At 41.1% G+C, this 24,222-nt stretch overlaps 1 protein-coding gene across 1 annotated transcript in view; it reads right to left on the bottom strand.

Moving 5' to 3' along the window:
* STK39 (serine/threonine kinase 39) overlaps positions 1-24,222 on the bottom strand; it is a gene marked incomplete at its 5' end in the record, with an annotated part of 266,483 nt that overhangs the window by 13,293 nt on the left and 228,968 nt on the right. Inside the window, one exon of the mRNA XM_081096279.1 lies at positions 805-869. Within this exon, the coding sequence (XP_080952405.1) occupies positions 805-869 (65 nt within the window). The remainder of the gene's footprint in view (positions 1-804; positions 870-24,222) is intronic.

Genomic DNA, 24,222 nt, shown 5'->3' with positions numbered 1-24,222 from the left:
CCCATTATTCTATTAAAAATCCACTTGTGCAGAAAAACTGCTGGAGTATCTCCTGTGAGAAACTGTTTCTGCGATTCGCAATGTGGAGCTAAGATGTTGTCTTTGTTCACTAGCCTTCAGAGAACTGTTCTACAATTGCTTCCAATTACCTAAACCATTTCTATAATAATCAGCCTCATTTTTAAGTTAGAACCATTTAGCTTCAGGAATGCTTTAGTAAAAGTTTTAGCAAACAGTACATTAAGTGACTCATTTTAAAAATCCTAAATTAATTGTATCAAGGGACAGTCAGAATGCTGCAAGCAATTTAAGGTCTACAAACACTTTGGTGTGCACAACATGAAACGAATATAATATTGTATGTCAACTGTGATTGGAAAAAAAAACACACACTCTTTAAAAAACAAATTACTGAAAATGATGAAATACATCATCCAAATAATAAATGTTTTAAACCTGAAAAAAAAAAGTTGCTTGAATTCAGTTTAATTTTGTTCTATATGGTCAAGTAGCCATAAAAACTGGAAGCAAAATGGCATGGTGTTCAAGATTCTCAAGTGGCCACTCTTCATTAAAGAGGTAATGGTAAAAGGACAAGCTATGCTGACGGAAGAGGAAATTTCTGGTCATGATCAGAAAATGTGCCCAAATGTCGAACAGGCAAATGATGGATGCAAAAAATGGATCCCGAAAGGAAGCAGCAGCAGCACTAAAATTACAGAGCAGGGTATGAAACGCTCTTATTATTCCTTGATGGCACCTCATGGCAGCAGATTTACCTTCTTTCCATAACTTTCCACTTACCAACTTAAATGTCAAGGTTTTTAAAGCTTTGGGGTCATCTACAATCTTCTGTAAATTAGCAGCCACTGAAAAATACAAACATGGAGAAAAGTGTTCAAATTATTTCCCGTAACATTGGATTTTCACATCAATGATTCAGAAATTTTGACTAATGATGCAATTAGCTGCAAAATTATTTTTCACAGACATTGTGAAATCCATATAAATGGCCAAATTACTCTCCTGTATTTCCTACACCAACTTATATCTTTGGTACATCAGAATTAATAATGTGCAGTTGATTTAGAATTAACTGTACACTGACCTCACTTTCAGAAAATAAAGGGAAAGGAGAAATGACAGACCTGTTTCCACCACTTGGTTTTTCTCATCACCGATTACTACGCGATGTCGGAGCCAGGAGAGGGCAGCGCAGAACACAGAGCAGACAACAGCGCTTCTTCGGAAATAACAGGTCAGCACATTTGAACTCCTGTCCTGTAAATTCACTCAAATTTCTGCGCCCATGTTTATCAAAGCCACAAAATGCAGTGGGTAGATCACCTGTATGACTCGGGCATATGCTTTAATGTTTTCGGAGCACAGTGATCTGTCAGGCCAGTGAAGGGCCACCTTGAACACTTCCCAAGTCGTGTGAACAGGGTCGAGCACTTGAGGCTGTCATTCTGAAGCTCCATAGTGAAGATATGTTTCCACCATTAGCTGGATTCATCAGAGACCTGCCCCATTCTCCACGGTGTCATGATATATTTGATGCTCTAGTGGAGTCAGCCCTTCCTGCTGGCTTAGGGTACAGTTTATGAACAATAATACCAAAGGTAATGATGACAGAGATTTAATGCCTTCCTCTCTCCATACCCAAACTTAACATGTAAAGTACTGAGAGTCGGGTGAGGGCTGTTGGTTAGGAAGGGAGCAGTTACTATCCAAGAAATCAGGGAAGAGTTTTTTCATTATCAACATTATCTGCTGCTTCACTAATTAGGTATCTGAAAAGTTATCAGAATATTTTAAGATAAAACCATTTAAGATACATAATAAAAGTGTTTCAAGTACAATGCTTACAAGTAGAAAGAAATCTGCAAATTATATTTTTCACCGAGATTAACTGAAAACCTAGATACATAGATTTTATGCAAATGAGTTTATTTCATTTAATCCAGGGGTGGGGAACCGTTTTTCTGCTAAGCCATTTGGATATTTATAACATCATTCGTGGACCATACAAAATTATTGACTTAAGAATCAGCCTGCTATATTTGGTCAAACATTTAATTAACTCACCCCTAATGCCTTCGCAGGGCCAGACCAAATGATTTCGTTGGCCTTATTATGGCCTGTGGGCCAAATGTTCCCCACCCCTGTTTTAATTTATCAGCTGCAAAGGGGGAAAACTGAAAATTATATACAGTAGTCCCCCCTTATCCACAGGGGATATGTTCCAAGACCCCAGTGGATGTCTAAAACTGTGGATAGTACAGACCCTATATAGTCTATGTTTTTCCCTATATATACCTACATATATACCTTTTCACTTAAAGGAAGCACTTTACAGTTTCTGTTTTGCATATCTGAATTGCCAGCATCACTATTCTTGCACTTTGGGGCCATTATTAAGCAAAATAAGGGTTATCTGAACAAAAGCACTGCGATACTGCCACAGTCACTATGACAACCAGGATGGCCACTAAATGACTAACAGGCAGAGAACGTATATAGAGTGGAGGACCTGGACAGGATTCACATCTGGGTCAGATCGGTGCTGTACGGTGTGAAATTTTATACTCCTCAGAATAGAGTGCAATTTAAAATGTAACTATTTATTTCTGGAATCGTCCATTGAATATTTTCAGACCGTGGTTGACCATGGGTAACTGAAACTGCAGAAAGCAAAACCAGGGAGAAGGGGGACTACTGTACTCAACATGGCCTATTTCTCTTTCTGAACCGTCATGACAAGCATCCTTTTATCTCCCTCTGGCCCTCCTAACACTTCCATTCGGAGAGATCTGCAAAGTTTCATTTATGGTAAAAATCCCGCTCATCTTTCTCTCCTCTTTCTTTTGTCCACACACACAAGCTCACACACACATCAGGTAGATCCTGGGCCACCAATCTGTATAGTTATCACCACCAAACTTCTCTGGCCTCCTCACCAGCTTCCTGACATAGTTCAGATGCTAAAGTCTTCTGGTGATCCCAGCCAGAAACACGAGCTCCTGGAGGGAAAAGCCTTGCCCACCAACGCCAGTGCTGACGATGTCAGGGCATCGGGTATGCAAATGGCAGCAGCTTTTTCTGACAACATGAGAGTGTTCTAAGAGCTCCTTGGATTGGGGCTGATTTCACAAGTGGCCATAAAGTCTTTATAGGAATCTCAGTCCTTTCATGAAAGTCTCTCAGTTGATGTGGGTGATTTACTGCCTTGTTCTGGGTCATCTATTTCCAGTCTGTTCTCTAAAGTGCCGCCAAAAGCAGGCTGTCCTGCACTAATCACAACCCGCTCTGCTCCGTGTGTCCTCGGGCCGATTTCCAAGGATCATGGCTGAGCAAGCTGTAGATGGGAGGGCAAGACTGAGTGGCTAGCATCTTAAACAATCATCCCGGAAAAACCACGCTCCCCAACTGTGAACCTTGGGGATATTAGAAATTCAAATTCTGTCTTCAGCTCAAAGCAAAAATAGCAAAACTGGCCTCTTACCTGATTACTTATCCCAGCTGCTAGGCGTATTTTCAATTTCGTTGATTCTAATTTGTTGTAAAGTGCTATAAAACACCTTCATTTAACTGACATCACATAAAATTCAAGGTGATGCTAATTTCTCTCCCAGCAGCAATGCTCATTAAAAAGATGGGTGTCACTGCTTTCTCCCTTCTCCTGACTGTGCACCTGGGTTTCCGCAATAAAAATGCTCCTTACCTGGAACGTGAGCTGAGAAGAAAGGGCTGGGTAGGTAGGACTGCTTGTGAGAGCTTCTCAAGTATGTGCTCATAGCACCGAACTTCACGTTTTAAGGTATTCTAATTTCCAAAAAATATGAGGCTTCTGAACCTGCTTATTCAGTGGCCATCAACTCATTTCCAACCCTCATGGCTTTCCCCAAATAAAACTCATCCTCCGGGTGTCTAACAGGCTCTGTAATCTTCTTTGAGGTCCTCCCTTCCCAGGCCTCTCTCTCCAGCCACAAGGGCTTTCTCTGTCTCGGCCACAGGTAACACTCACAGGGCCTTCCAGCCCTACCACTGGGGCTACCTGGTCCTTTGTGAGCAAGCTATTTTTTGTGTCCCTGAGTCATGCTTTAGTCTTGAATGCCTGTCAGGGCTAGAAGTTTCTATTTGCTCTTTTGGATTACATTTGGTTTGAAGTATGGGAAGTACTCTGCTTTATGAAACTGTTAATATCATTAACAGGCATATGAAAAAGATGCTTAATACTTCCCCAAATGTAAACACAGGCAAGGCAGCAGAGCTGATGTTTCTTTGACAAACGGTGTCAGGCATTCTCCAGACAATTTCCTCTGTAAAACCCGGGCACTACTCAAACTCCCCACATTTTGACAGAAAAATAACAGTCATATAGTGACTATTTTACTATGTTTATATTCTGATTAGTCAAAAGATACACTTTTCTCCCTGGATACCAGTATATTTCACAACAACCTTATATAGTACTGATGTTCTGGTGGCTGTGAGTTGACTTATTTAATTTGAGATATCCCCAAACAAAAGCTGTGTGGAAACGCACACCAGTGAACACCGAGTCTGATGTACTTCCCTAGTAAGAAATTTCTGAGAGAACACAAGAGCTTGGGTTACCTGACAAGGTGATGATGTCACAACATTGTTTTAGCCAAAGATATACCTTGAACACCTGCTCTGTATACTGTATTGCTTAGAGAGGCAGCATAAGAGTGCACAGAAAGAAAAATGGGTGAGAACAGAGAATCCAAGCTCTGAGAAAGGAGATGATATGAAGGTGGGTTTCTCATGGATACTGCTTTAACACTGATGCAAAATTATGGCTTACTAACAATAATAAAAGATTTACCCTGTTATTTTCCCTAAATCTCCAGGCTCTTGTATTTATGAGATGAGTGTAGCATAGCGTATAAGAGCCTGACTTCGCCAGCCAGAGGACCTGAATTCAAATCCTCCTTCCTACTTAGAGCTGTGTGACCCTATAAACTTGCAAGTTTACTTAGCCTTTTGGTGCTTGGGGCTCTGTATCTTTAAAATGTGGGTATTAATAGTGCCTACCTGGTAGAATTGTTTCAAGAACTGAGCTCCTGGGGGGTTGAGAGATCAATCAAAGGACTTGTATGCATGCATATAAGTATAACCAATGGACACAGACAGTAGGGGATTGAGGGCATGTGCTGGGGGTTGGGAGTGGCTAGGGAGAGGTCAATGGGGGAAGAGGAGATATATGCAATATTTTAACCAGGGGTTCTCAACCTTCCTAATGCCGCGACCCTTTCATACAGTTCCTCATGTTGTGGTGACCCCCAACCATAAAATTATTTTCGTTGCTACTTCGTAACTGTAATTTTTATACTGTTATGAATCATAATGTAAATATCTGATATGCAGGATGTATTTTCATTGTTACAAATGGAACATAATTAAAGCATAGTGATTAATAACAAAAACAATATGTAATTATATATGTGTTTTCCGATGGTCTTAGGCGACCCCTGTGAAAGGGTCATTCGACCCCCAAGGGGTTGCGACCCACAGGTTAGGAACCGCTGCTTTAGACAATAAAGAATTTAAATTAAAAAAAAAACTGAACTAATACACACAAAGGGCTTAGAACAGTGATTAATATATAGCAAGTGTATAATAAATATTAGCTTATTATCTCTACCCTGGACAACTGCATCTATTTATTAACTGGTTTCCTTGTGTTAGCTCTTAACTCCTCCTCATGAGCCCCTTTTCTCACACTCACACCGAAGTGACTCGGAGAATCTAAGTCATCAACTGGAATGTGTTGCCTCTGTAGGTAATACCATTAACTGTTCACATCAACTTCAGGATAAAATCTAAGCTTTTTGGCCCATGAGACCCTCTGTAGTCCAGTCTCAACCTACCTCTTCAGTTTATTTTCTGGATTTTCCCAGGAAGGGCTCCGTAACCCCCACTATCCTCTGGATCTCTACCATTATGTGAAGAGTTAACTCATTACAGATCTGATATCCTCACTAGATTCAAACTCTTTTATAACCCAGACAAAATCTTATTTACCTCTGCAAAAGGTAAGCCTTTGAAATATATCCATTACCCGAACTGACCACTTCTCACCACCTCTGCCCACTGCTACTACCCAAGTATGACTGCCATCACTGCTCATCTGTCTGGACTAATACAATAGCCTGTGGCCTCCCTGCTTCCATTCTTGTTTCTCGATGGTGCAGCCAACCCCCAGCAGTCAGCTGAGCCTTCTCACATGTAATCAGACCCTGCCACTGTTATACTCAAAACCCTCTGATGGCATTACATATAGCTCAGGGCAGAAGCCACAGTCTCCACACTGGTCTACAAACCCCAGCTGACCTGGTCCCCTGCTCCCCCTCTGACCTCGTCCCTCACCACTCTGCTGTAGCCACTATGGTCTCTGTGCCCACCCTCGAGCATTCAGAGCAGGCTGCTATCCGAGAACCTCTATCTGCCATTCCTTAAGCTGGAAGTAAAGGCCCCTCCTTCATGAACACCTCCCTCCTTTCCATCCAGCTTCTGCTCAAATGTCCCTGGTTAGCCTATTACTATCCCCACTATCACCTCATTCCCTCTGTCTTTCCCCAGAATGTTTCCTTTTCATAGCACCAAACATACATCTTCATGAGTCAATTTTGGATGCAGCCCTTCATTTAGCCCCCACATCTAGAGCATAAACTCCAAGGAGTACAGGAACTTTTATCTACTTTGTTCACTGCTATGTTCCTAAGGCTTGACATATAGTGCATGTCAATTTACAGGGTTCTAAAAACCCTAAGGTAGGACCTGAAGAATTAATCATATCTTAGAAGAATTTCTACAAATGTCTCTTAAGCAACAGTCCCATTTAGTTTTCCCAACGCAAATAAGTGAACTCTGGGCTCATCACAAATGAATACTGGGCATCCTAGGCAACCAGTACTTTAGAGAATGGCCATTTTTCATTCAGTTTTTTCCCCCCAGAGATGACAGTCTAGATCACTCCCCAGGCCACCCCCATATTAGTATAGGTGCTATCCCAGGGGAAGGGAATCTACAATGGGTAGCAGGGGACAGAAGTGATGTACATCAGTGTGACCTCACGACTAGATGTGGCCGTGGGGACTAGCAGTCACACTAACCTAACTTCCCCTTTTGCAGCTCTCCCACTCAGAGACCAGCCATTCCCTAGAGGATCCATGCAGACCCGGGGGGACTGTCAGGGATACTGTGGTGTGCAGCCCAGGTCTCCTCTCAGAAATGACTCTCAGCCACATTCCTCCTTGGGAATTCCCTTTAGGCAAAGAGTGCTGTCTCACCCAGGGTCAGACCCTCTCCTCAAAAGGTCATCACAGATCCAAAGCTCCCTGTGGACTTAGTTGAGGTGTTTGCTGTAATTCAGAAGAAATTTAATTCCTCCATCTGCTTCCTATATTGCTTCAGAGAGGTTGATCATGAACTCATGCCTCAAAAAACTGCTTGCGTGAGAATCTATGTCTCTGAGGCTTTTTCCTAGAAAACCTTAGACTCTGTCCAAGGATGAATTAGGGATAATCACCTGAGAGGGCCATTTCCATTACCAAGTGTATAAGACAGTGTAAATCGTAAATGAAATATAGAGGAAATGGGAAATATGTATATTGCATGGCATTTTCTTTGCATTTCACTCAGAATTCTGGATGGTGATAAAAAACAGTAGTTAGAAGAGATTTTGGGAATGTTACAGGTACTATAAGCAAGCAGCTTTGAGACCAAAATGTCAAATACACTTGAATATTAGTAATTATTTACATATAACAGGAAAGGATTATGGGAAGTAAATGGAAATACATTTGCCATTCTCCTTAGAGTTAAGGTAAATTCCAGTTCATTAGTATTATCTTGGCATTATAAAAAATTGTGAAACAGCTTAAAATAGCTAAACTGGCTGGAATCAAATCTGTCCTTTAAAGTATAATCATAACACTGATATTCTGATGCTAAATTTCCTTGAGTGTCTTTAAAATAGAGTTTTATGAACTGGACCACAATGTGTTAATGGAAGTGTCCAATAATCATCATGCTATTATTGCTCATTTTGAAAGCAATGAAATGGTATACTTGTAGCTTCATTTAACTGGTAGAAACAGTCTGTGTACAGTTTAATTCCTCTTTAGAATGAGGATAAAGAAAGTAAAAAAAAAAAATGCTATATGAAGAATGTCTAAACTTTAAAATCATGCCTGCCAAGAATACCCAACATTCATCTGAGATGAATGGAAGAATTAATTTATTTGCTTTGGAAAAACAAAGAGGGTTATTGCTTGGGAGATATAGCTGTTAAAAAGTACTTTGGTTCTTCAAAAAAGATAAAGAATTCTATAGTGTCTTAACTTGGAGTTTTTAGTGTTATAACTCTAAATTACAGGCAAAACTTTGTGTGCACATTTCTGGGGAGAAGGTGTGTGTAGCTTTCACCAGATTCTCAATGGGGTCATGTCCCTTATAATCTTAGCAATCACTGTCCCAAATGCTTACTAACATCTTCTCTTAGAGATAGGGCCTTTTGTATGTTTATAACAGTCTTACTGTATTTGACATATAATAAAATGCACATATTTAAAGTGTACAATTTGGTAAGTTTTGACAAATGTGTACACATTAGTGAAACCGACACCACATGCAAGATAATAAACATATTCATCACATCCAAATGTTTCCTCACGCCCTTTGTTACTCCCCCCATCTCCCCTCCCTGCCCTTCTTTCTACTCTCTCCAGAAAATAACTGTCACTATAGATTAATTCACATTTTTCTAAAATTTTATACCAATAGTCATATATAGTGTATACTCATTTTGTCTGGCTTTTCTCACACATCACAATTACTTTGAAATATATCTATGTTGTAGCATTTATCAATAATTCATTCCTGTTTATTGCTAAGTAGCATTCCATTGTATGGATGTACTACAGTTTGTTTATATAGTCAACTCTTGATGGATGTTTGGGTTGTTTTGAGGTTTGCTATTACAAATAAAGCTTTTACAAGTCTTTGTGTACACTTGGGTAGATACATAGGATTAGAATGGCTGGATCATATGGTAGATGAATGTTTAACTTAAAAAAAATTGCCCAAATGTTTTCTAGGGTTATTGTATCATTTTTATATTTCCACCAGCACTGTCGGAGAGTTTCAGTTTCTTACATACTTGCCATCACTTGGTATAACCAGTCATTTAAATCTTAGCCATTCTAATTAATGTGTAGTGGTATCTCACTGTAGTTTCAATTTGCATTTCCCTAATAGTGCATTTTTCCACGTGCATATTTTGGTAGAGTATTTTAATGGCTGACTTCTGACTAAAAAAGTAAAAGGGTATTGGAAATGTGAAGCAAAAGAGTATATGAAAGTATTAAGGATTTCCATAAATACAAGTGGTTTTTTTTGAATTAAGTAGAAGGCTTTTTCTAATAAAACCCAAATGCCTTTGTTAAGGAACCACAGGTATTTCTTCATTCTAGAGGTAAGCTGTTCAGAGAGTGCCTATTAGATCTTCTAGCCCATCTAGTAAATCACACACACACACACAGCTTCTGCCCCTATCTTAGAAAATCAGTTCAGAAACCTCAACCCTCTTCCACTAGAGCTTTTTAAGTGATCGTACCACAGAAAAGAGATAAGACATGGGAAATCCATCCAACTTTGATTTCTAGAGGCACAAAGAAAGCCTTTGCAGGTCTTCACCGTTTACAGCAACAAGGTCTACTTAATTATGCTGGGTGTCTAGATCCCAAGAGGAGTCTTATAGCCAGAAGCACATGCTGGACATATTAACAAAGACTATAGGGACTAGTATAAATGGCCTGACGATAAAACACACTCTGGGAGTCTACTGACAATCTCACAACCATTGCTGAAGGAAGACTTCCATGCAGCAAGTACTACAAATGAAGACAACAGGGCCACTCTGTATGAGACGAAAAACAATGTGTGTCTCCTTCAATGCATATAATCACTTGATTAGAAACAAAGTCACTTTGTTTTTAATCAGCTTTAAGCTGTTTTTATGACCTTGTCAAATCATACAAATTCTAGAAAAGTTCTAATCTGTCAGAGAATATATGCCAAAGGGAAATGAAACACTGCACTTTACAGGACCCACTTGTTTTCTTATTGTCACTCTTGTTTTACTCTGATCTCTTTTATGGAGGTTTTTTAATAGTCACCTATTAATAGGACACAGCTTAATCTAGTGCAGCCGTGGGCAAACTACGGCCCTCATCCGGCCCGTTTGAAATGAATAAAACTAAAAAAAAAAAAAAAAAAAAAAAGACCGTACCCTTTTATGTAATGATGTTTACTTTGAATTTATATTAGTTCACACAAACACTCCATCCATGCTTTTGTTCCGGCCCTCCAGTCCAGTTTAAGAACCCATTGTGGCCCTTGAGTCAAAAAGTTTGCCCACCCCTGATCTAGTGGCTTCTGGACTGGGAGATTAGACAGGAACATATTCAATAGGTCAACTTTTTTTACACTAGAAAATGATACATGCACAGCCAGTATTCATATGTACTGTCCATGTACAATGTAGAATTCTCATGTGGATTAAGGTAAAGTGACACTGGCAGGTAGATCTGCCTCACATATTCTAAGACACCTGTCTACATGGGGTATGGGTTTCAACATAACTAACTTCATGTAGAGGAGTTTTTCTCTCAGATGATTCATTAATTGAGAAATCGCTGCATCTTACTATATGAGTTATACTAACTGAACAGATAAAGAAACAAAACACCCTATTTAAGGGAATTCATTTTTCTTTCCTGATATTATTCCCTTATCACCAGGATAATGGAGAAAAAAAGAGCTATTATTACAAAGAAGATAAAAACAACACTTGGGGGGGGGGGGCATCTTCTATGGAAGAAATTCTGAACTGATTTTTTGTTTGTACATCTCCCCCACCCCAACACTGTAGGAGTAAAGTTAACAATTGGAAAAGCCGCTTATAATGTGTCTTTTTAGCCGGGACATGCAGGGGTCACCGACTCCAACCTTTCTCTTTCAGGCAGACTGTGCATCATTCAAGACCAACAGGAAGTTGTTTATCCCATTTGAGACTTTCGAGACTGTCTCCAGAAGAGTAGGAGTTTGCTTCATTACCCTACTCTTCCTTCATTACCCGCTTCCACAGCTCACCAGTTCCATCTTTGTTACCTGGTAGTGCATCTGAATGAAACTACTCGCCTTACTGAAGGCCGGTGGATACGTGACATTAACTTAGGGGGGAAAGCAGCTATCTAAACAGTAAAGCACAGCCTCAAAGACTCCACATATGCATTTACTATGATTATTAATACTAAATATGAACGTACATGCTTTCGGGTATCAAGACATTCATTCAGCCCTTACTGCAGATCATGAAAAGGTAGTTTTTGGGAAATAAACATGCCTAAAATTCAAATGCTTCAAAACAACCTTATATTTAAGACTCTTAAGCCTAAGACTCACTGTTGTAACAGGCCCGTGTTTCTCTCTTATTCATGAAATAAAACACAGCATTTTGGGAGAAAAGGAAACACTAAGTATGCCAAGTACTTAGATCATAGTATCCGTAGTCACAGCATTTCTAGCTCTTTATCCCACGACTATTTCTCTAGATTGGAATTCAACGTATGCTTGGCCAGAGCCGTAGAAATTCCAATCTTGTTTTGGGAGGGGAACAGGAGATTATCTAAAATGCGTGGTTAGGGAACAATTCCCTCAAAGCCAAACACAGTTAACATTTTTTTGTTCCCATTATCAGAAATTATTTGTTTTTCCCCAGTTTTATTTTTTCAAGAAAAGCGATCTTAAATATAATATTACATGCAATAAACATTAATATTTCAAGAAAAAATGATTTTAAGTATAATAATATTATCAAAACTGTACTAACAGTATGATATCACAAAAGTTGTAGGAAATATTAAAAATCTGCAAATAACAGGATTACTTCTATTATATTCTAATTTTTTTTTCCTGGCTCTATTTCTGTTGGCCATTATCAGGAATTATTTGAAAGAATGGCAGGGGAAGTAAAACAGCCTGCAGTGAGGATGTCTAAGGACTGGTGGGAAAACCAATCATTCTTCTGCTTAAAAACAGCAACCCCAAGCGATCTGTCATTTTTGCTTTGGTCCTTGCAAGGATATTGGAATTTCTGAATGAAAGATGACCAAACTTGCAAAAATGCTTTGTATTTATTATGAAGGGGTCAGATATCACAAGTTCCTCCCAAGTGCATGAAACATCATAAAACTATTTGAATTTCAGATTTCCAGTCCCTCCCTAATCGATGGAGTTCGACTTTTTACGACAGGTAGCAGGTAAAGAAATAAGTGGAATAGATGTCACTTTGATTTGGGGAATAAAAAACCGAAGGAGACACACAAAGCACTTCTGGCAAGGGAAGAGATAGGAAAGGAGCGCCCTGAGGCCATTATGAGGCCCGGTAGTTTGCTATCCGAGTAAACTGAGTGGTCCATTATCTTAGGGAAGGGAGCCATTTGTAGGAGGCAGTGGAGAAGGGGCTCAGCCGTGTGCAGTAATGAGATGGAGGACGGAGAGGAGTCATAAGCAATCAGACTACAGAAGAGAAGCCAGAAGAGAGATGCTGACTTGGGGATGATCATCAGTAATGCTCTAAGGAATAAAAACCAGAAGAACGTTTGACAGCAGCCAGAAGGGCAAACAAGACTGAGGGCTGTAAGCGTAGCCTCAGAGAGAACAAGTCAGTGCTGCTTATTCCGATGCTATTTAAGGCAGCAAGATCTCATTAACGCTGGGCATATCCGCCTTTCCCTATCCATTGGGAGAAATCGAATTAAAAGCTGCAAGTTGCAGCTACCGCCAATTCCTGGTTCAAAAGACTGGGCACAAGCAAAGACAATGCAGTTCCCAGCCCCATTGTAGAGCCACCATAAAACCAAGGCCCTCCCGGCCTCCCCCTTTCCCAGGCTTATCCTAATCCTATACTGGCAGGGTGTTCAGAAGAGGATTAACAGATTTAGATTAGCCAACTGTGAGAAGAGCGAGGATGGATACTCTTTTTAAAGTGGGTGATAACATCTCTCCTTTTCATAAAAACCTCCATGGAGGCAGACTTAACTATAGAAGGTTGTAGAGTATTTGTGAAAAAAATAAAGATATGCTAATCCGGAGACAAAAGGCAAATAATATTTCTCTTTGTACAAACGGCAAGTAATGTTTCTCTTTTCCATTGATGTATTTTATTCATGTCTGTCCAATCCTTTAAGAAAGCAGATCATTAAGGAGATGAGCCCTGAAACCCTAATCAGACCCTAGGAGCAGCATGGCAGAGGTAACCCCAGCCGCCTGAGATCCTGATGTGTTCCCAATCCAAGACCATTATGCACTAAGCCACCCCGGGAATAGTGAGGCCCCCAAACAACCCCCAAATAGTTGTCTTTCCGTGCTCCTTTTAATGCGATTTTAATTTAACTGATTGCTAAAGACCACTGTTTGAGCAAGTCCCGGAGTTCACAGTTTCTCAATCTGATGGAAGAATTCTGCAAACTGGAATAATGAAACAGTTTTGAAGACATAAACTATTAATGACTAATAATAACACTGACTGAGACTTCACATGCCTTTATATGTATCAGAGTGTAATCCCTACAGCCACACTATGAGGCTGGAACTAGCATTTGCCCCATTTTACGGAGGAAATTGAGGCACAGAGAGATGAAGCACCTTGTCCCGGGCCACACAGCCAGGCAGGGACTGAGGTGGGCTGTGAACATAACCACAGTGCACACGGCCTCTCAGGTATCTGCCCTCTCCACACAAATGGTTACTGTCTTAAGGCAGGTAATTAATAATCAGGACTCAAGAGGCAGTACCAATGCCCCTCATGTCTGGGGTCCCCTCCCCTACATTGAAAGGCAGGTGCCAGGGGGGCCTCCATCTCATCTAAAAGCTAATTTTGCTCCTGCGAAGCAGTCCCAGCAGTCACGAGGCTTCTGTGAAGATCCTCTTGGGGACCTGAATAGTGAATGAACCTGGAGGAAGTGAAACTCACATCAAACAGCCCTCGTGTTCTCCTGCATGACCATTTTAGAAAGAATTGGGGCTAATACCTCCCAATGTAAGTACCATCGTCTTTTTAACTTAGTGCCTTTCAGGCAAGATTTTTTAAACTTCTACCACTCAAACACTTGACAGCTAGTCCCAGTCAAAGCGGCACAAAAGTAAAGCCGCTTTAAGGATTATTTTATTGTTGATGCTTCGACGTGTTTTTGTTTTTTTTCCTGCTTTAAGAAAAACAACAATAATACTTTTTTCCTTAGATGAAGCCTTCATCTTGTTAATATAAGGGGGGGAAAGTGTCGCTGGAATAGAAGGTGGTGACAGAACTGATTCAGTTTACATTAAATAATTTTAGAAATTCACATGTAAAATTTCTGAGAGACCTTGAGTATGTTTAAAACCTAAAAAAACAACAACCCCAAACCCTACTGTATTTGTGTATATTCAGAAAAATGCCCCCAGCAGGTAAAGGGGATAAGATGGGAAGCTTAGCTGCTGGCGGATGCTTTATGCTTTGTGGGAAGGGCAGCCACAATGACAGACTGGGAGCAATTGCTGCCCTGTGGTTTTAACTAAGAGCAGTACTGAAGACCATCCTCAGACCACAGCACTCAGCGCTCACAGGCCAAGGGTGAGGGCTCTCCCACACTGACTTCGTGAGTTGGTACAGCTGAGACCGGGCTAGAGGGAGGTTGAGGAGTGTGATTAATACCCGTCATTCATTCATCAACTGCTTCCGAGCTTCACACCCACTTCTATTCACCGTAAGGAACCACCACCTGGATCATCCTCTAGGCCAGGGGTGGGCAACCCCTGGCACGCGTGCCAAACATGGCAAGCCAGTAACTTGCTGGCACGCGAAACCTTCTCTTATAATCTTCCATTTACAATTGTGAATCTTTGTTCTCAGTGATGAATATTGTTAAGTCTCGTAATAGCAGTAGCCTGACAGATGAAAGTAGTAGCTTGTGCATATCTCTGAAGGTCACGAAATATAAACCTGATGTAAAATCTGTCATCAGTGATTCAGCAGCAAAAGTCCCACTGATAATATCAAACGGAGTCATAAAGCTTTCTGTCGGACTATCAGTGTATATGTATACATTAAAACATAAATGTATTTTTCATCATCATATACTGTGCTTTTGTCGCTCGAATGAATTTTATTATTTCTTCAAGGTTCTTCACATACGTACACCTTAAGAGATATCAAGTAGGCGTAACATGTTCTCAAAAAATTAGGGTTGGCACGCAGAAGAATTTTGAGTCAGATATTTTGCTGGTTTTGGCACGCACTCACAAAAGGTTGCCCACCCCTGCTCTAGGCAGTAAAGCTAGTCATTCACCCAAACAAGGATAACAACACTGGCAAACCTGGGTCCATACACGTGGTTTCAAGAGTCCAATGCTTGGTAATAACACTGGGGAATTGATCCTTACGGTGACTCATCCATAAATGGGCCTCACTAAACAGCTATTTTCAGGTGCAATTCCCTTTGCTACCCAGTACTTTCCTATCCACTGTCCACCAAAAAGCAACAGTACCTGGTTCAGGGAATTCATTTGATTTTTATGCAAGAAGAAGAAACAATGGAGATGCTAAATATTCAGCCAGTGCTGGAAGAGAGGCGGTGAACTTGACACCTGAGAGGTCCCTGGTGAGGGTGGCCAGGCAGCACTGGGTGACGAAGGTGATGGACCGAGTTGAAGATTTGCACTTTAGGTGCAGAATAATCATTCAAGAAATTTCAAAAGGATATTGTTTGTAAGATTTCATCCCTCAGTATATATCCAGAAACAGGGATGTTTTTCTAGAAGAGCAAAAATGAAATAGTCCCTTGGTGAAAATAAATGTCATTTGTAGTGCACACACTACAGACGGAATTTTTTTTTAACTGCAAGAAATACTGAAGTAAAAAAAGAAAACACATCAATCACCCAGGAGAAGCAGAGCTAAACAAATAGGGTGTTAAGCAACAGGAAATGATGATCAAAGTTGTCCACCCAGATGCTTAATTGAACTTATTTTTAAACGCAGTGAAGGTAGATTAAAATTTCCAGTTGTTATGAGAATAGAAGGTAATGTGAGCTATAATACCAGGGCTCACTGAACAGAGGCACTAGGTTGAAAGTTTAAGAACAAATTAGAAACCAACTAAGTGATTATCAGAAACTAAACTAAAACAAAAATCTGCCTCCACGACGATGTTTCAATAAGGTAAGAACATGACGAAGGACCAGGTGAGGGATGACAGTTCTGTCTTCACCTGATCCAATACGCAGCTGCCCGGGAGAACCAGAGGCGGAGACCCCAGTGGCCTGGCACGTGGGATGCAGGCGCTCACAAGACAAATGAGGGGCCCTGATCACAACCAAATGACATTTTGGCAAAACTATGCAGAGGATTTATGTCTGACGGGCTGGAGGTCAGTCAAATACATATGTTTTCCATTTCCAAAGAGTTAATCTGCCGTAGGCCCACAGTGTGCTGTTCGGATGAACGTTCACTTCCTATGTCAGCAGGATGCAAAATGTGGCGCTGCTCTGGATGAGATATTGGCATTAGGCTTTTAATGAGAAATGGTGAGATAAAAATGATGAATTCATTCTTGCCTGGGTAATGTAGTAAAAAACGATTACATTCCAGCTTCTCCTTTCTGAGACATAATTCTGGAAGATGGAAGCCTCTGGAATGCCCATCCTGCTTAATCTCCATAAATCTGAACAGTGCAAATACGGACCCTTGATTTTTGTGAACACAAGCCAGTGATTTGATTAAAACCAACAAAATCCAATAGCAAAAAGGACTTTGTACATTTTTATAGTATGTAAAATGGTACGTTTTAAGTTAACTGGATCATTCATTCAACAACTATTTATTGAGTAATTACTAAGCACTCAATAGTATTCTAGTCTTCTATTCTGTGTTCCAGGACACACCACTCTACAGATAGGACAAAAAGCCCTGCGTGCATGCAGTTTAGTCCATTAGTGAACTTCTTCAACAAAGCCACTGAACGAGCATTTTCCAGAAACTACACTTACCAGGCACTAGGAGTCGCACTGCTCAGCATCCTACGTAACGTGAACTATTAGGAACCTGCCCTGTGGTACGGAGTAACTAGCTTCAATTTTAAGGACAATCCAGATTGCCTCCTTGGGTAAAGGAACAACTGCTTAGCAGATGTTAATGAACACTATTCAAAACTCGCTAATCTGAGAGCCCTATTTAACATAAAAATGTTAGAATGGCCAACTAAGTCACTACTGAGAGAACATAAGTGTTTCTTCCAGTTCACACTCTTGCCCAATGATGGGACTTTTCATAATAAACATCTAATCTCACTCATATGTGGAATCTAATGAATAACATAAACTGATGAACAAACACAGATTAACCAAAGAACTTGTATGCATATATGCATAACCCATGGTCACAGACAATAGGGTGGTGAAGGCCTGGGGTGGGGGACGGGGCAGGCTGGGAGAGGTCAATGGGTGAAAAAAGGGGACATGCGTAATACTTTCAACAATAAAGATTTTAAAAAGAAAGTTAAAAAAAAAACCTAAGCCAAGAACATAATATTACTTTGAGGGTCTAGTCTGAGGTGGTCATTAGTGTTAGAATATTCAGCATCACCCTGGTGTTCAGAAAGGGGTGGGTAGGGGTGTGGTGACCTAAGGACTGATAGTCTCCCTAAAAAAAAAAAAAAATGTAAAGGATGTGAGATTTAAAATGAGTTTGTCTGATTGGGGTGGAAGAAATCATGGAATTAGGTCAAAATTATAATCTTTAAGAGCAATAAGGAGATGTTAAGGATGATACTGTAATTATCTTGAGCAAGAAGGCCATGTGTTGCCCTAACCCAGCTGTGGGCAAACTACGGCCCGCGGGCCGGATCCGGCCCGCTTGAAATGAATAAAACTAAAAAAAAAAAAGACCGTACTCTTTTATATAATGATGTTTACTTTGAATTTACATTAGTTCACACAAACACTCCATCCATGCTTTTGTTCCGGCCCTCCGGTCCAGTTTAAGAACCCATCGTGGCCCTCGGGTCAAAAAGTTTGCCCACCCCTGCCCTAACCGGTTTGGCTCAGTCGATAGAGCGTCGGCCTGCGGACAGAAAGGTCCCAGGTTCGATTCTAGTCAAGGGCATGTACCTTGGTTGTAGGCACATCTCCAGTAGGGGGTGTGCAGGAGGCAGCTGATGGATGTTTCTCTCTCATTGATGTTTCTAACTCTCTATCCCTCTCCCTTCCTCTCTCTGTAAAAAATTAATAAAATATATTTTAAAAAAAAGAAGGCCATGCGATGTTGCTGCTGCTTTATTATCTAGTCATATGAATATGGCCTTTATGTAACACCACAGTTTTATATGTTAGGTGGGGAGCATATAGTGATTGAGTTTAGCACTCATGAGCTCTATCAATACCTATTAATGAGTGACCAGGGAATCTGTATAGCAGAGTATCAGCAGGAGAGCCCCTCATAGTGGGTGTTCTTAAGAGGTTGCTCCTGCAGACATCCAAGCTATGACTAAGAGCCTGGCTCCCTGAGAATTCTGTGTCTCCTTGGCTATATAGGACCAGTCCTCGTGGGTACATAGGACCCGTCTTCCCTTAAAGGAGACAGTTTAGGATTTGGTGCTCTATAGTCTGGTATTAAACCTTTTCCAAAACTGGACACTTAGGTGCACATTGAAGAATGCTGGTGATTTCCAGTGAGTTATAAGGGGGACGGAGGTCTTTAAGAAGCTGTAGAGCCTTGCTTGCATCCACAGCTTGATCAAAGAGAACAGTTGTACTTGTGCTTTGCTGAGGAAAATATTCTTTAACTTAGAAAAATTTTCTTTAACTTTGTCTCAGTCTGCAGAGAAGACATGCTGTGTATTTAGAAAGAAACCAGGATGGCACCAGTTAGCACTAATGCTCTCGGCAGGGGCCTGGGAGATCATGTCACTCAGAGAAGAGGGGGCAGAACGTTTGCCACTTGGGATTTTACGCCCAATTGTTTTCTGATCTCCTGGTTTTTCTAAGACAAGTCAGAACTGGAATATCTATGTCACCTCTTGCACTTTTTAAATGTTGGCAACTAATACCAAAATTTAAAAATATTGTGCAAGCCAAATAAAATACATTAGTAGGCATAATCCAAGCCTTGGGACACTAGGTTGCAGCCTCTGCACTATAACAAACAAATAAAAAAAAAAAAAAAACCAACCCATAAAAACAACAACAACAAAAGGACGTGGAATGGATTATTGATTAAAATGTGGTTCACAGGCTTTGCGGTAAAAACGAGAGGAGCTCAACAGATTTCAATTTTGGTATGCCAACAGAGGAAAAGAATTCCACAGGCAAAGAGACATGCAATTCGGACTGCCTAGGCTCATCGCCTCAAGAACTGTGATTAAATTAACACGGAGATAGAAAATGTGGGCTGAAGTAATTCTTTAAATCAGTTTTTCACAGTTTGGGATTTATTTTTTAAAATATTCAAACAAAAGGAGTCATGGCTTAAAGTGGGGGGAAAGTCTATGACATAGAGTTAGGGCTGAAATCTGAGTCCCAAATGTAGTTAAGAAATGGAACAAAATAATACAATCAGCAACGAAGCACCAGTGTATACCAACTTTAAAAGAAGGTTTGTCTATTAAAACAAATGTATATAGCATGCCAAATCCATAAAAAGGTGCATAAACAAACTAGATTTTGCTCTTCTGTCAAGTATGAGGCACTCACCAAGGAAATATGAGCACAAATGAAGGCACATTTTGTTTTTTTCTCCTTTATAATAGTCCTCCCTTTTGAAAATGGGCTTCAAATAGTGCATCTCAATAGCACATTTAAAAGATAAGTTACTCTACCATGGCATAACCTGAAAACAAAATAATATTCGAAAGAGATGTCTATAAATAGAATGTAGACAATTAAAGAACAAGAAGACAATTTAAAAAGCAGATCTAAGACTATTTAACAAGAATATTCAATAGTATGGAGCCAGCAGTGAATATTGCAGCCAATGCCTCACAATGAGTTCTTGGGGATCCCCCCACACCGCCCCATGCACTGGGCCTATTGAGGGATGGGTGGTACGACAATATTGGCCAATGACTGACAGGCAGAAAGGCCTGCTGGGGGCTTCTACGACAGAACCTTTCCTGCTCCTTGGTGGGACCGTGAAAACGCCAAATGTAAATGAGAGAACATGTAGCACTGTTTGCCCCTGGCAGCCTGTGCGGACAATGAAGGGAACAAGCCTGGGTCTAAAGCCAACACTGTGGACAGCTCGGCTGAGAGAGGAGAGAGCCCAGGTTGGGACTGATGCAGCTGAGATACTAAATAACCCTGAAACCGTCCCTTCCTTTGGAGTTCCAGTTTTGTAAGCTAAAGGCCCTCTGTCATTGTGGAATACGGTCTTATACCAACCAGTCAGCAACTTGGGTGAATGGCAAGAGAGGACATCCCCATATCCAAAACCTTACTGAAAAGTTACAGCACTTTCCACTGTTCAAGTGTTACATGAACTTCCCTTGTTTTTAACATATTATGTGTCTGCAAGAATTGCTGCATTGTCAATAACCACCTTCCCTGCTACCAAGAAAAAGTAGTACTTTGGGTTGGGTGTGCAGTAAACAATCTTCATATACAGTTACTAGCAAAGAAATATCAACATTACTCATTCCAGTATTTATATGCAAAGCTAAATTTCAAATCTCTCTATATAAAAGGCTAATATACAAAGTGTCCCCTCGGGAGTTGGACCAGGAGTTCGATTGCTAGCTATGACATGTGCTGACCAGCAGGGGGCGGCGCAGAACGAAGGAAGGTCCTGGCCGGCATCCGGAAGGCCCTGATCAGCCCTGATCGCCGGCCAGGCCTAGGGACGCTACCCATGCAGGCATTTTGTGCACCGGGCCTCTAGTATTTTAATATCATTTCATAGAATGTTTTTTGAGATGAAAATCTTTAAAAGTTAACAATTCAGTGACATTCATTTAGTACATTCAAAATGTTGTGCAACCACCACCTCTGTCTAGTTCAAAAATGTTTTCATCACTCCAAAGAAAACCTCATCCCCAGAGGCAAGCACTGCCACCCTGCCTTCCCCAGCTCCCAGCAACTATTAATCTGTTTTCTGTCTCCATGGATTTATCCATTCTGTGTAGTTCATATAAGTGGGATCATACAATATGTGACCTTTCGCACCTAGATTCTTTCACTTAGCATGATGCTTTCAAGGTACATTTCATACAATTTCAATACACTTAAAAATTATGCCAGAAAGAACATTGGTTTTAGAACTTCCTGGAAAGAAGTCTCCATACAGCCAGAGACGCTGTGTAGATCCAAACAAAGAAAAATAGTATTAGACAAAGTTAAGTGCTTGGGGTCACAAAGCTCAACTATACAAATACAGATAAGAGTACAATGCCCTTCAGAAGGACACAGAAAAACTAGAGACTGCCAAGAGAGATGCGATGAAGGCAGAACTGTATTGAGAACTATATTGCCACCCAAGAACGTTCATTAAGAAGAGGAAATAGGGGGAAGCTTTGGCAGTTTTCAAACATTTGAGTCAATATTTGAAAACAGAGGTTAGATATATTCTGCATTGTTTCAGGGGACAGTTTTACAGACAAGTGGATCGCCAGCCATTCTGCAGCGAGCAGGGGAAGCTCTTTGGCACTAATAGAGCGAGGTCACACCCCCAAACACCTCTCCTTCCCAGCCCCTTCATCTGTTGGCAAGGACCTTGGAAGGGCTCTGTGCTCGCTCTAATGCCCTGCTGTTCTCATTTTGAACTACTAATTAATTTTAGCACCAGGGACCCTGCATTTTCACCTTGCACTGGGCCCTGCAGATCATGTAGCTGATTCTGTGTGCAGGTATAGAAGAAATACTCTTATCTGATGGAGGCGGCAGTGCTATTTGACTGTTTAATGTAAAAAGGCAGTTTAAGCAAGGAAACATAAAACTGTGATACAAATAAACCTTACATTTAATGGTTTAACTTAAATCACATTAATGTACACTCATTTACAAATCTTGTGAAGTAGGAGCCAAGGCCATTTAGAAAGTCCCAGATCTTTAAAATCTCTCTATTTTTTAAGGTTATCTTTCTCATTCCTAATTTAACAACAGTTTGTGTTTATTTTAACAACCGGCTTTCATCATTAGGCTTCCTAAAGCATCCCACCAGGTTTTTGAAGAAATAATTCACTTCTGAACTCATATTTTATCAATTATTTAAATGATACAATTTTAACAAGATGTAAGCCTGCATAAACAAGTTTGGGAAAAAACTGTTGTTTAACATGGAGCATACCTGGTGGGAGCAGATGTGGGGGTGGGGGGCACACTAGTGCATCATCTCCCAGCAGTGAGCACCTGACATGCCCTGGGCAGCACCAGTGCATTTTACAGAGGGAGCTGAGACCATCCCTTGATTCAGTGGGTCGAGTTCTTAGAAACTGGCTATTCCTCTGTAAAAATATTATGCTTATTTTTTATCCTCACCAGAGGGTATGTTTATTGATTTTTAGAGAAATAGGGAGAGAGAGAAGAAGAAGAGGGAGAGGATAGAGAGGACAGAGGGAGGGAAGGAGAGACACATCAATATGAGAAACATTGATCTGTTGCCTCCCATATTCGCCTCCACTGGGGATCAAACCCACAACCTAGGTTTATGCCCTAATCAGGAATTGAACCCACAACTTTTTGGTGTACGGGACCACATTCCAACTAACTGAGCCACCTGGCCAGGGCAAAATATTAGACTTTTTGCATTGCCTTCTGTCTGGGTTGGCCTGGTGAGGCCGATGAGCACGGTCACACTGTCATGGGAAAAAATGTGAGCTTCCTTGAGAAGGGGTGTAAACTCCCGCTGAAGCTAACAGACATTCCTGTTGTCAAGTGTCAAAAAAGGAGGGAGGTTTTTGGTGACGGAATTAGCATGCCAAAGGTGAGAAAGAGGTAGATCATTGGCTATGGAACTGGAGCTCAAAAGGTGAGCCTCAGGAGGACAAGGAAATTCCCTTTTTTTTGGGGGGGGGGGCCTTAATCCTCACCAGAGTATATTTTCCCCTTTAATTTTTTTTAGAGAGAGTGGAAGAGAGGGAAGGAGAGAGAGATAAAGAAACATTGATGTGAGAGAGACACATCTATTAGTTGCCTGATCAGAGCCGGCAATCAAACCTGCAACCCAGGTATACGCCCTTGACTGGAATCGAATCCACGACCCTTCAGTGAGCAGGCTAACACTCTAACCATTGAGTAACACTGGCCAGGGCAGGAATTCCCATTTCTCTCTGGACCTCTCTTCTTGGGCCAAACAGTACACACATGTTCAGCATCCTCACAGGCAGTAGAAAAGGGTAATTTCAGCCACAGGGAAGCAAGGCAGAAAACTCCAGGCTGAACACAGTAAACTCTTTGGTAGGACCAATGACCTAGTTACCTATCCCTGAGCGTCTGTTTTCATGTCACTGTTTTTGTACCAGCACTGCTTGGGCCAGAGCAGTCACTGGAGAAGGTGATGCCCACTGCTAGCACGGAGGTGGCCGAGGGACATACGGTCAATCCCAAGGACACAGTGCTCAAGTCATTCTTCCCAGGTGGAGTTTCCACCTCCACTCCTGCAAGGGACCTGAGTCGCATATTATTGGAGGAAACCTCAGGCTGCCTTCCATTCTCTGCCTGGTATTTCACAAAAGATGTCTTCTATTGGACGGGAGGCCAGATGGATTGCCTCCCAAGTAGAAAGAGGAAATGACTACCACTTTCTGAGTGCCTCTCAGAGCCCTGCCATCACAATAACCACTGCAGGTAATCAACATTCAGAAGGCAACTCTCTAAGTGGGTCACTCCTGGGTGAAGAAGGCGTGAGGAGAAGAGGAAACCTCCAAAGTCATCCATTGGCTGTCAGAGCAGAGTGGGGGGTCTGAACCTGCATCTGATCCAAAAGGCAGCACTCCTTCTCCACCTCGAGCTCCTAGAGTTTGAGATTCTAATAAATAAGATGGGGATGTTCTATCAGTTTAATCACAAAAAGCAGTGAACAATGTGGAAAGCCACGTGGCCACTCAAGAGGCACATAAAAATGATTCTGCTAAAATTGACCACTAACCAATCAATCTGAAA

The sequence above is a fragment of the Myotis nattereri genome (genome assembly GCF_964212035.1).
Source record: "Myotis nattereri genome assembly, chromosome: 7".
Lineage (NCBI taxonomy): Eukaryota > Metazoa > Chordata > Mammalia > Chiroptera > Vespertilionidae > Myotis > Myotis nattereri.
This window is presented reverse-complemented; position numbering and strand designations above follow the sequence as displayed.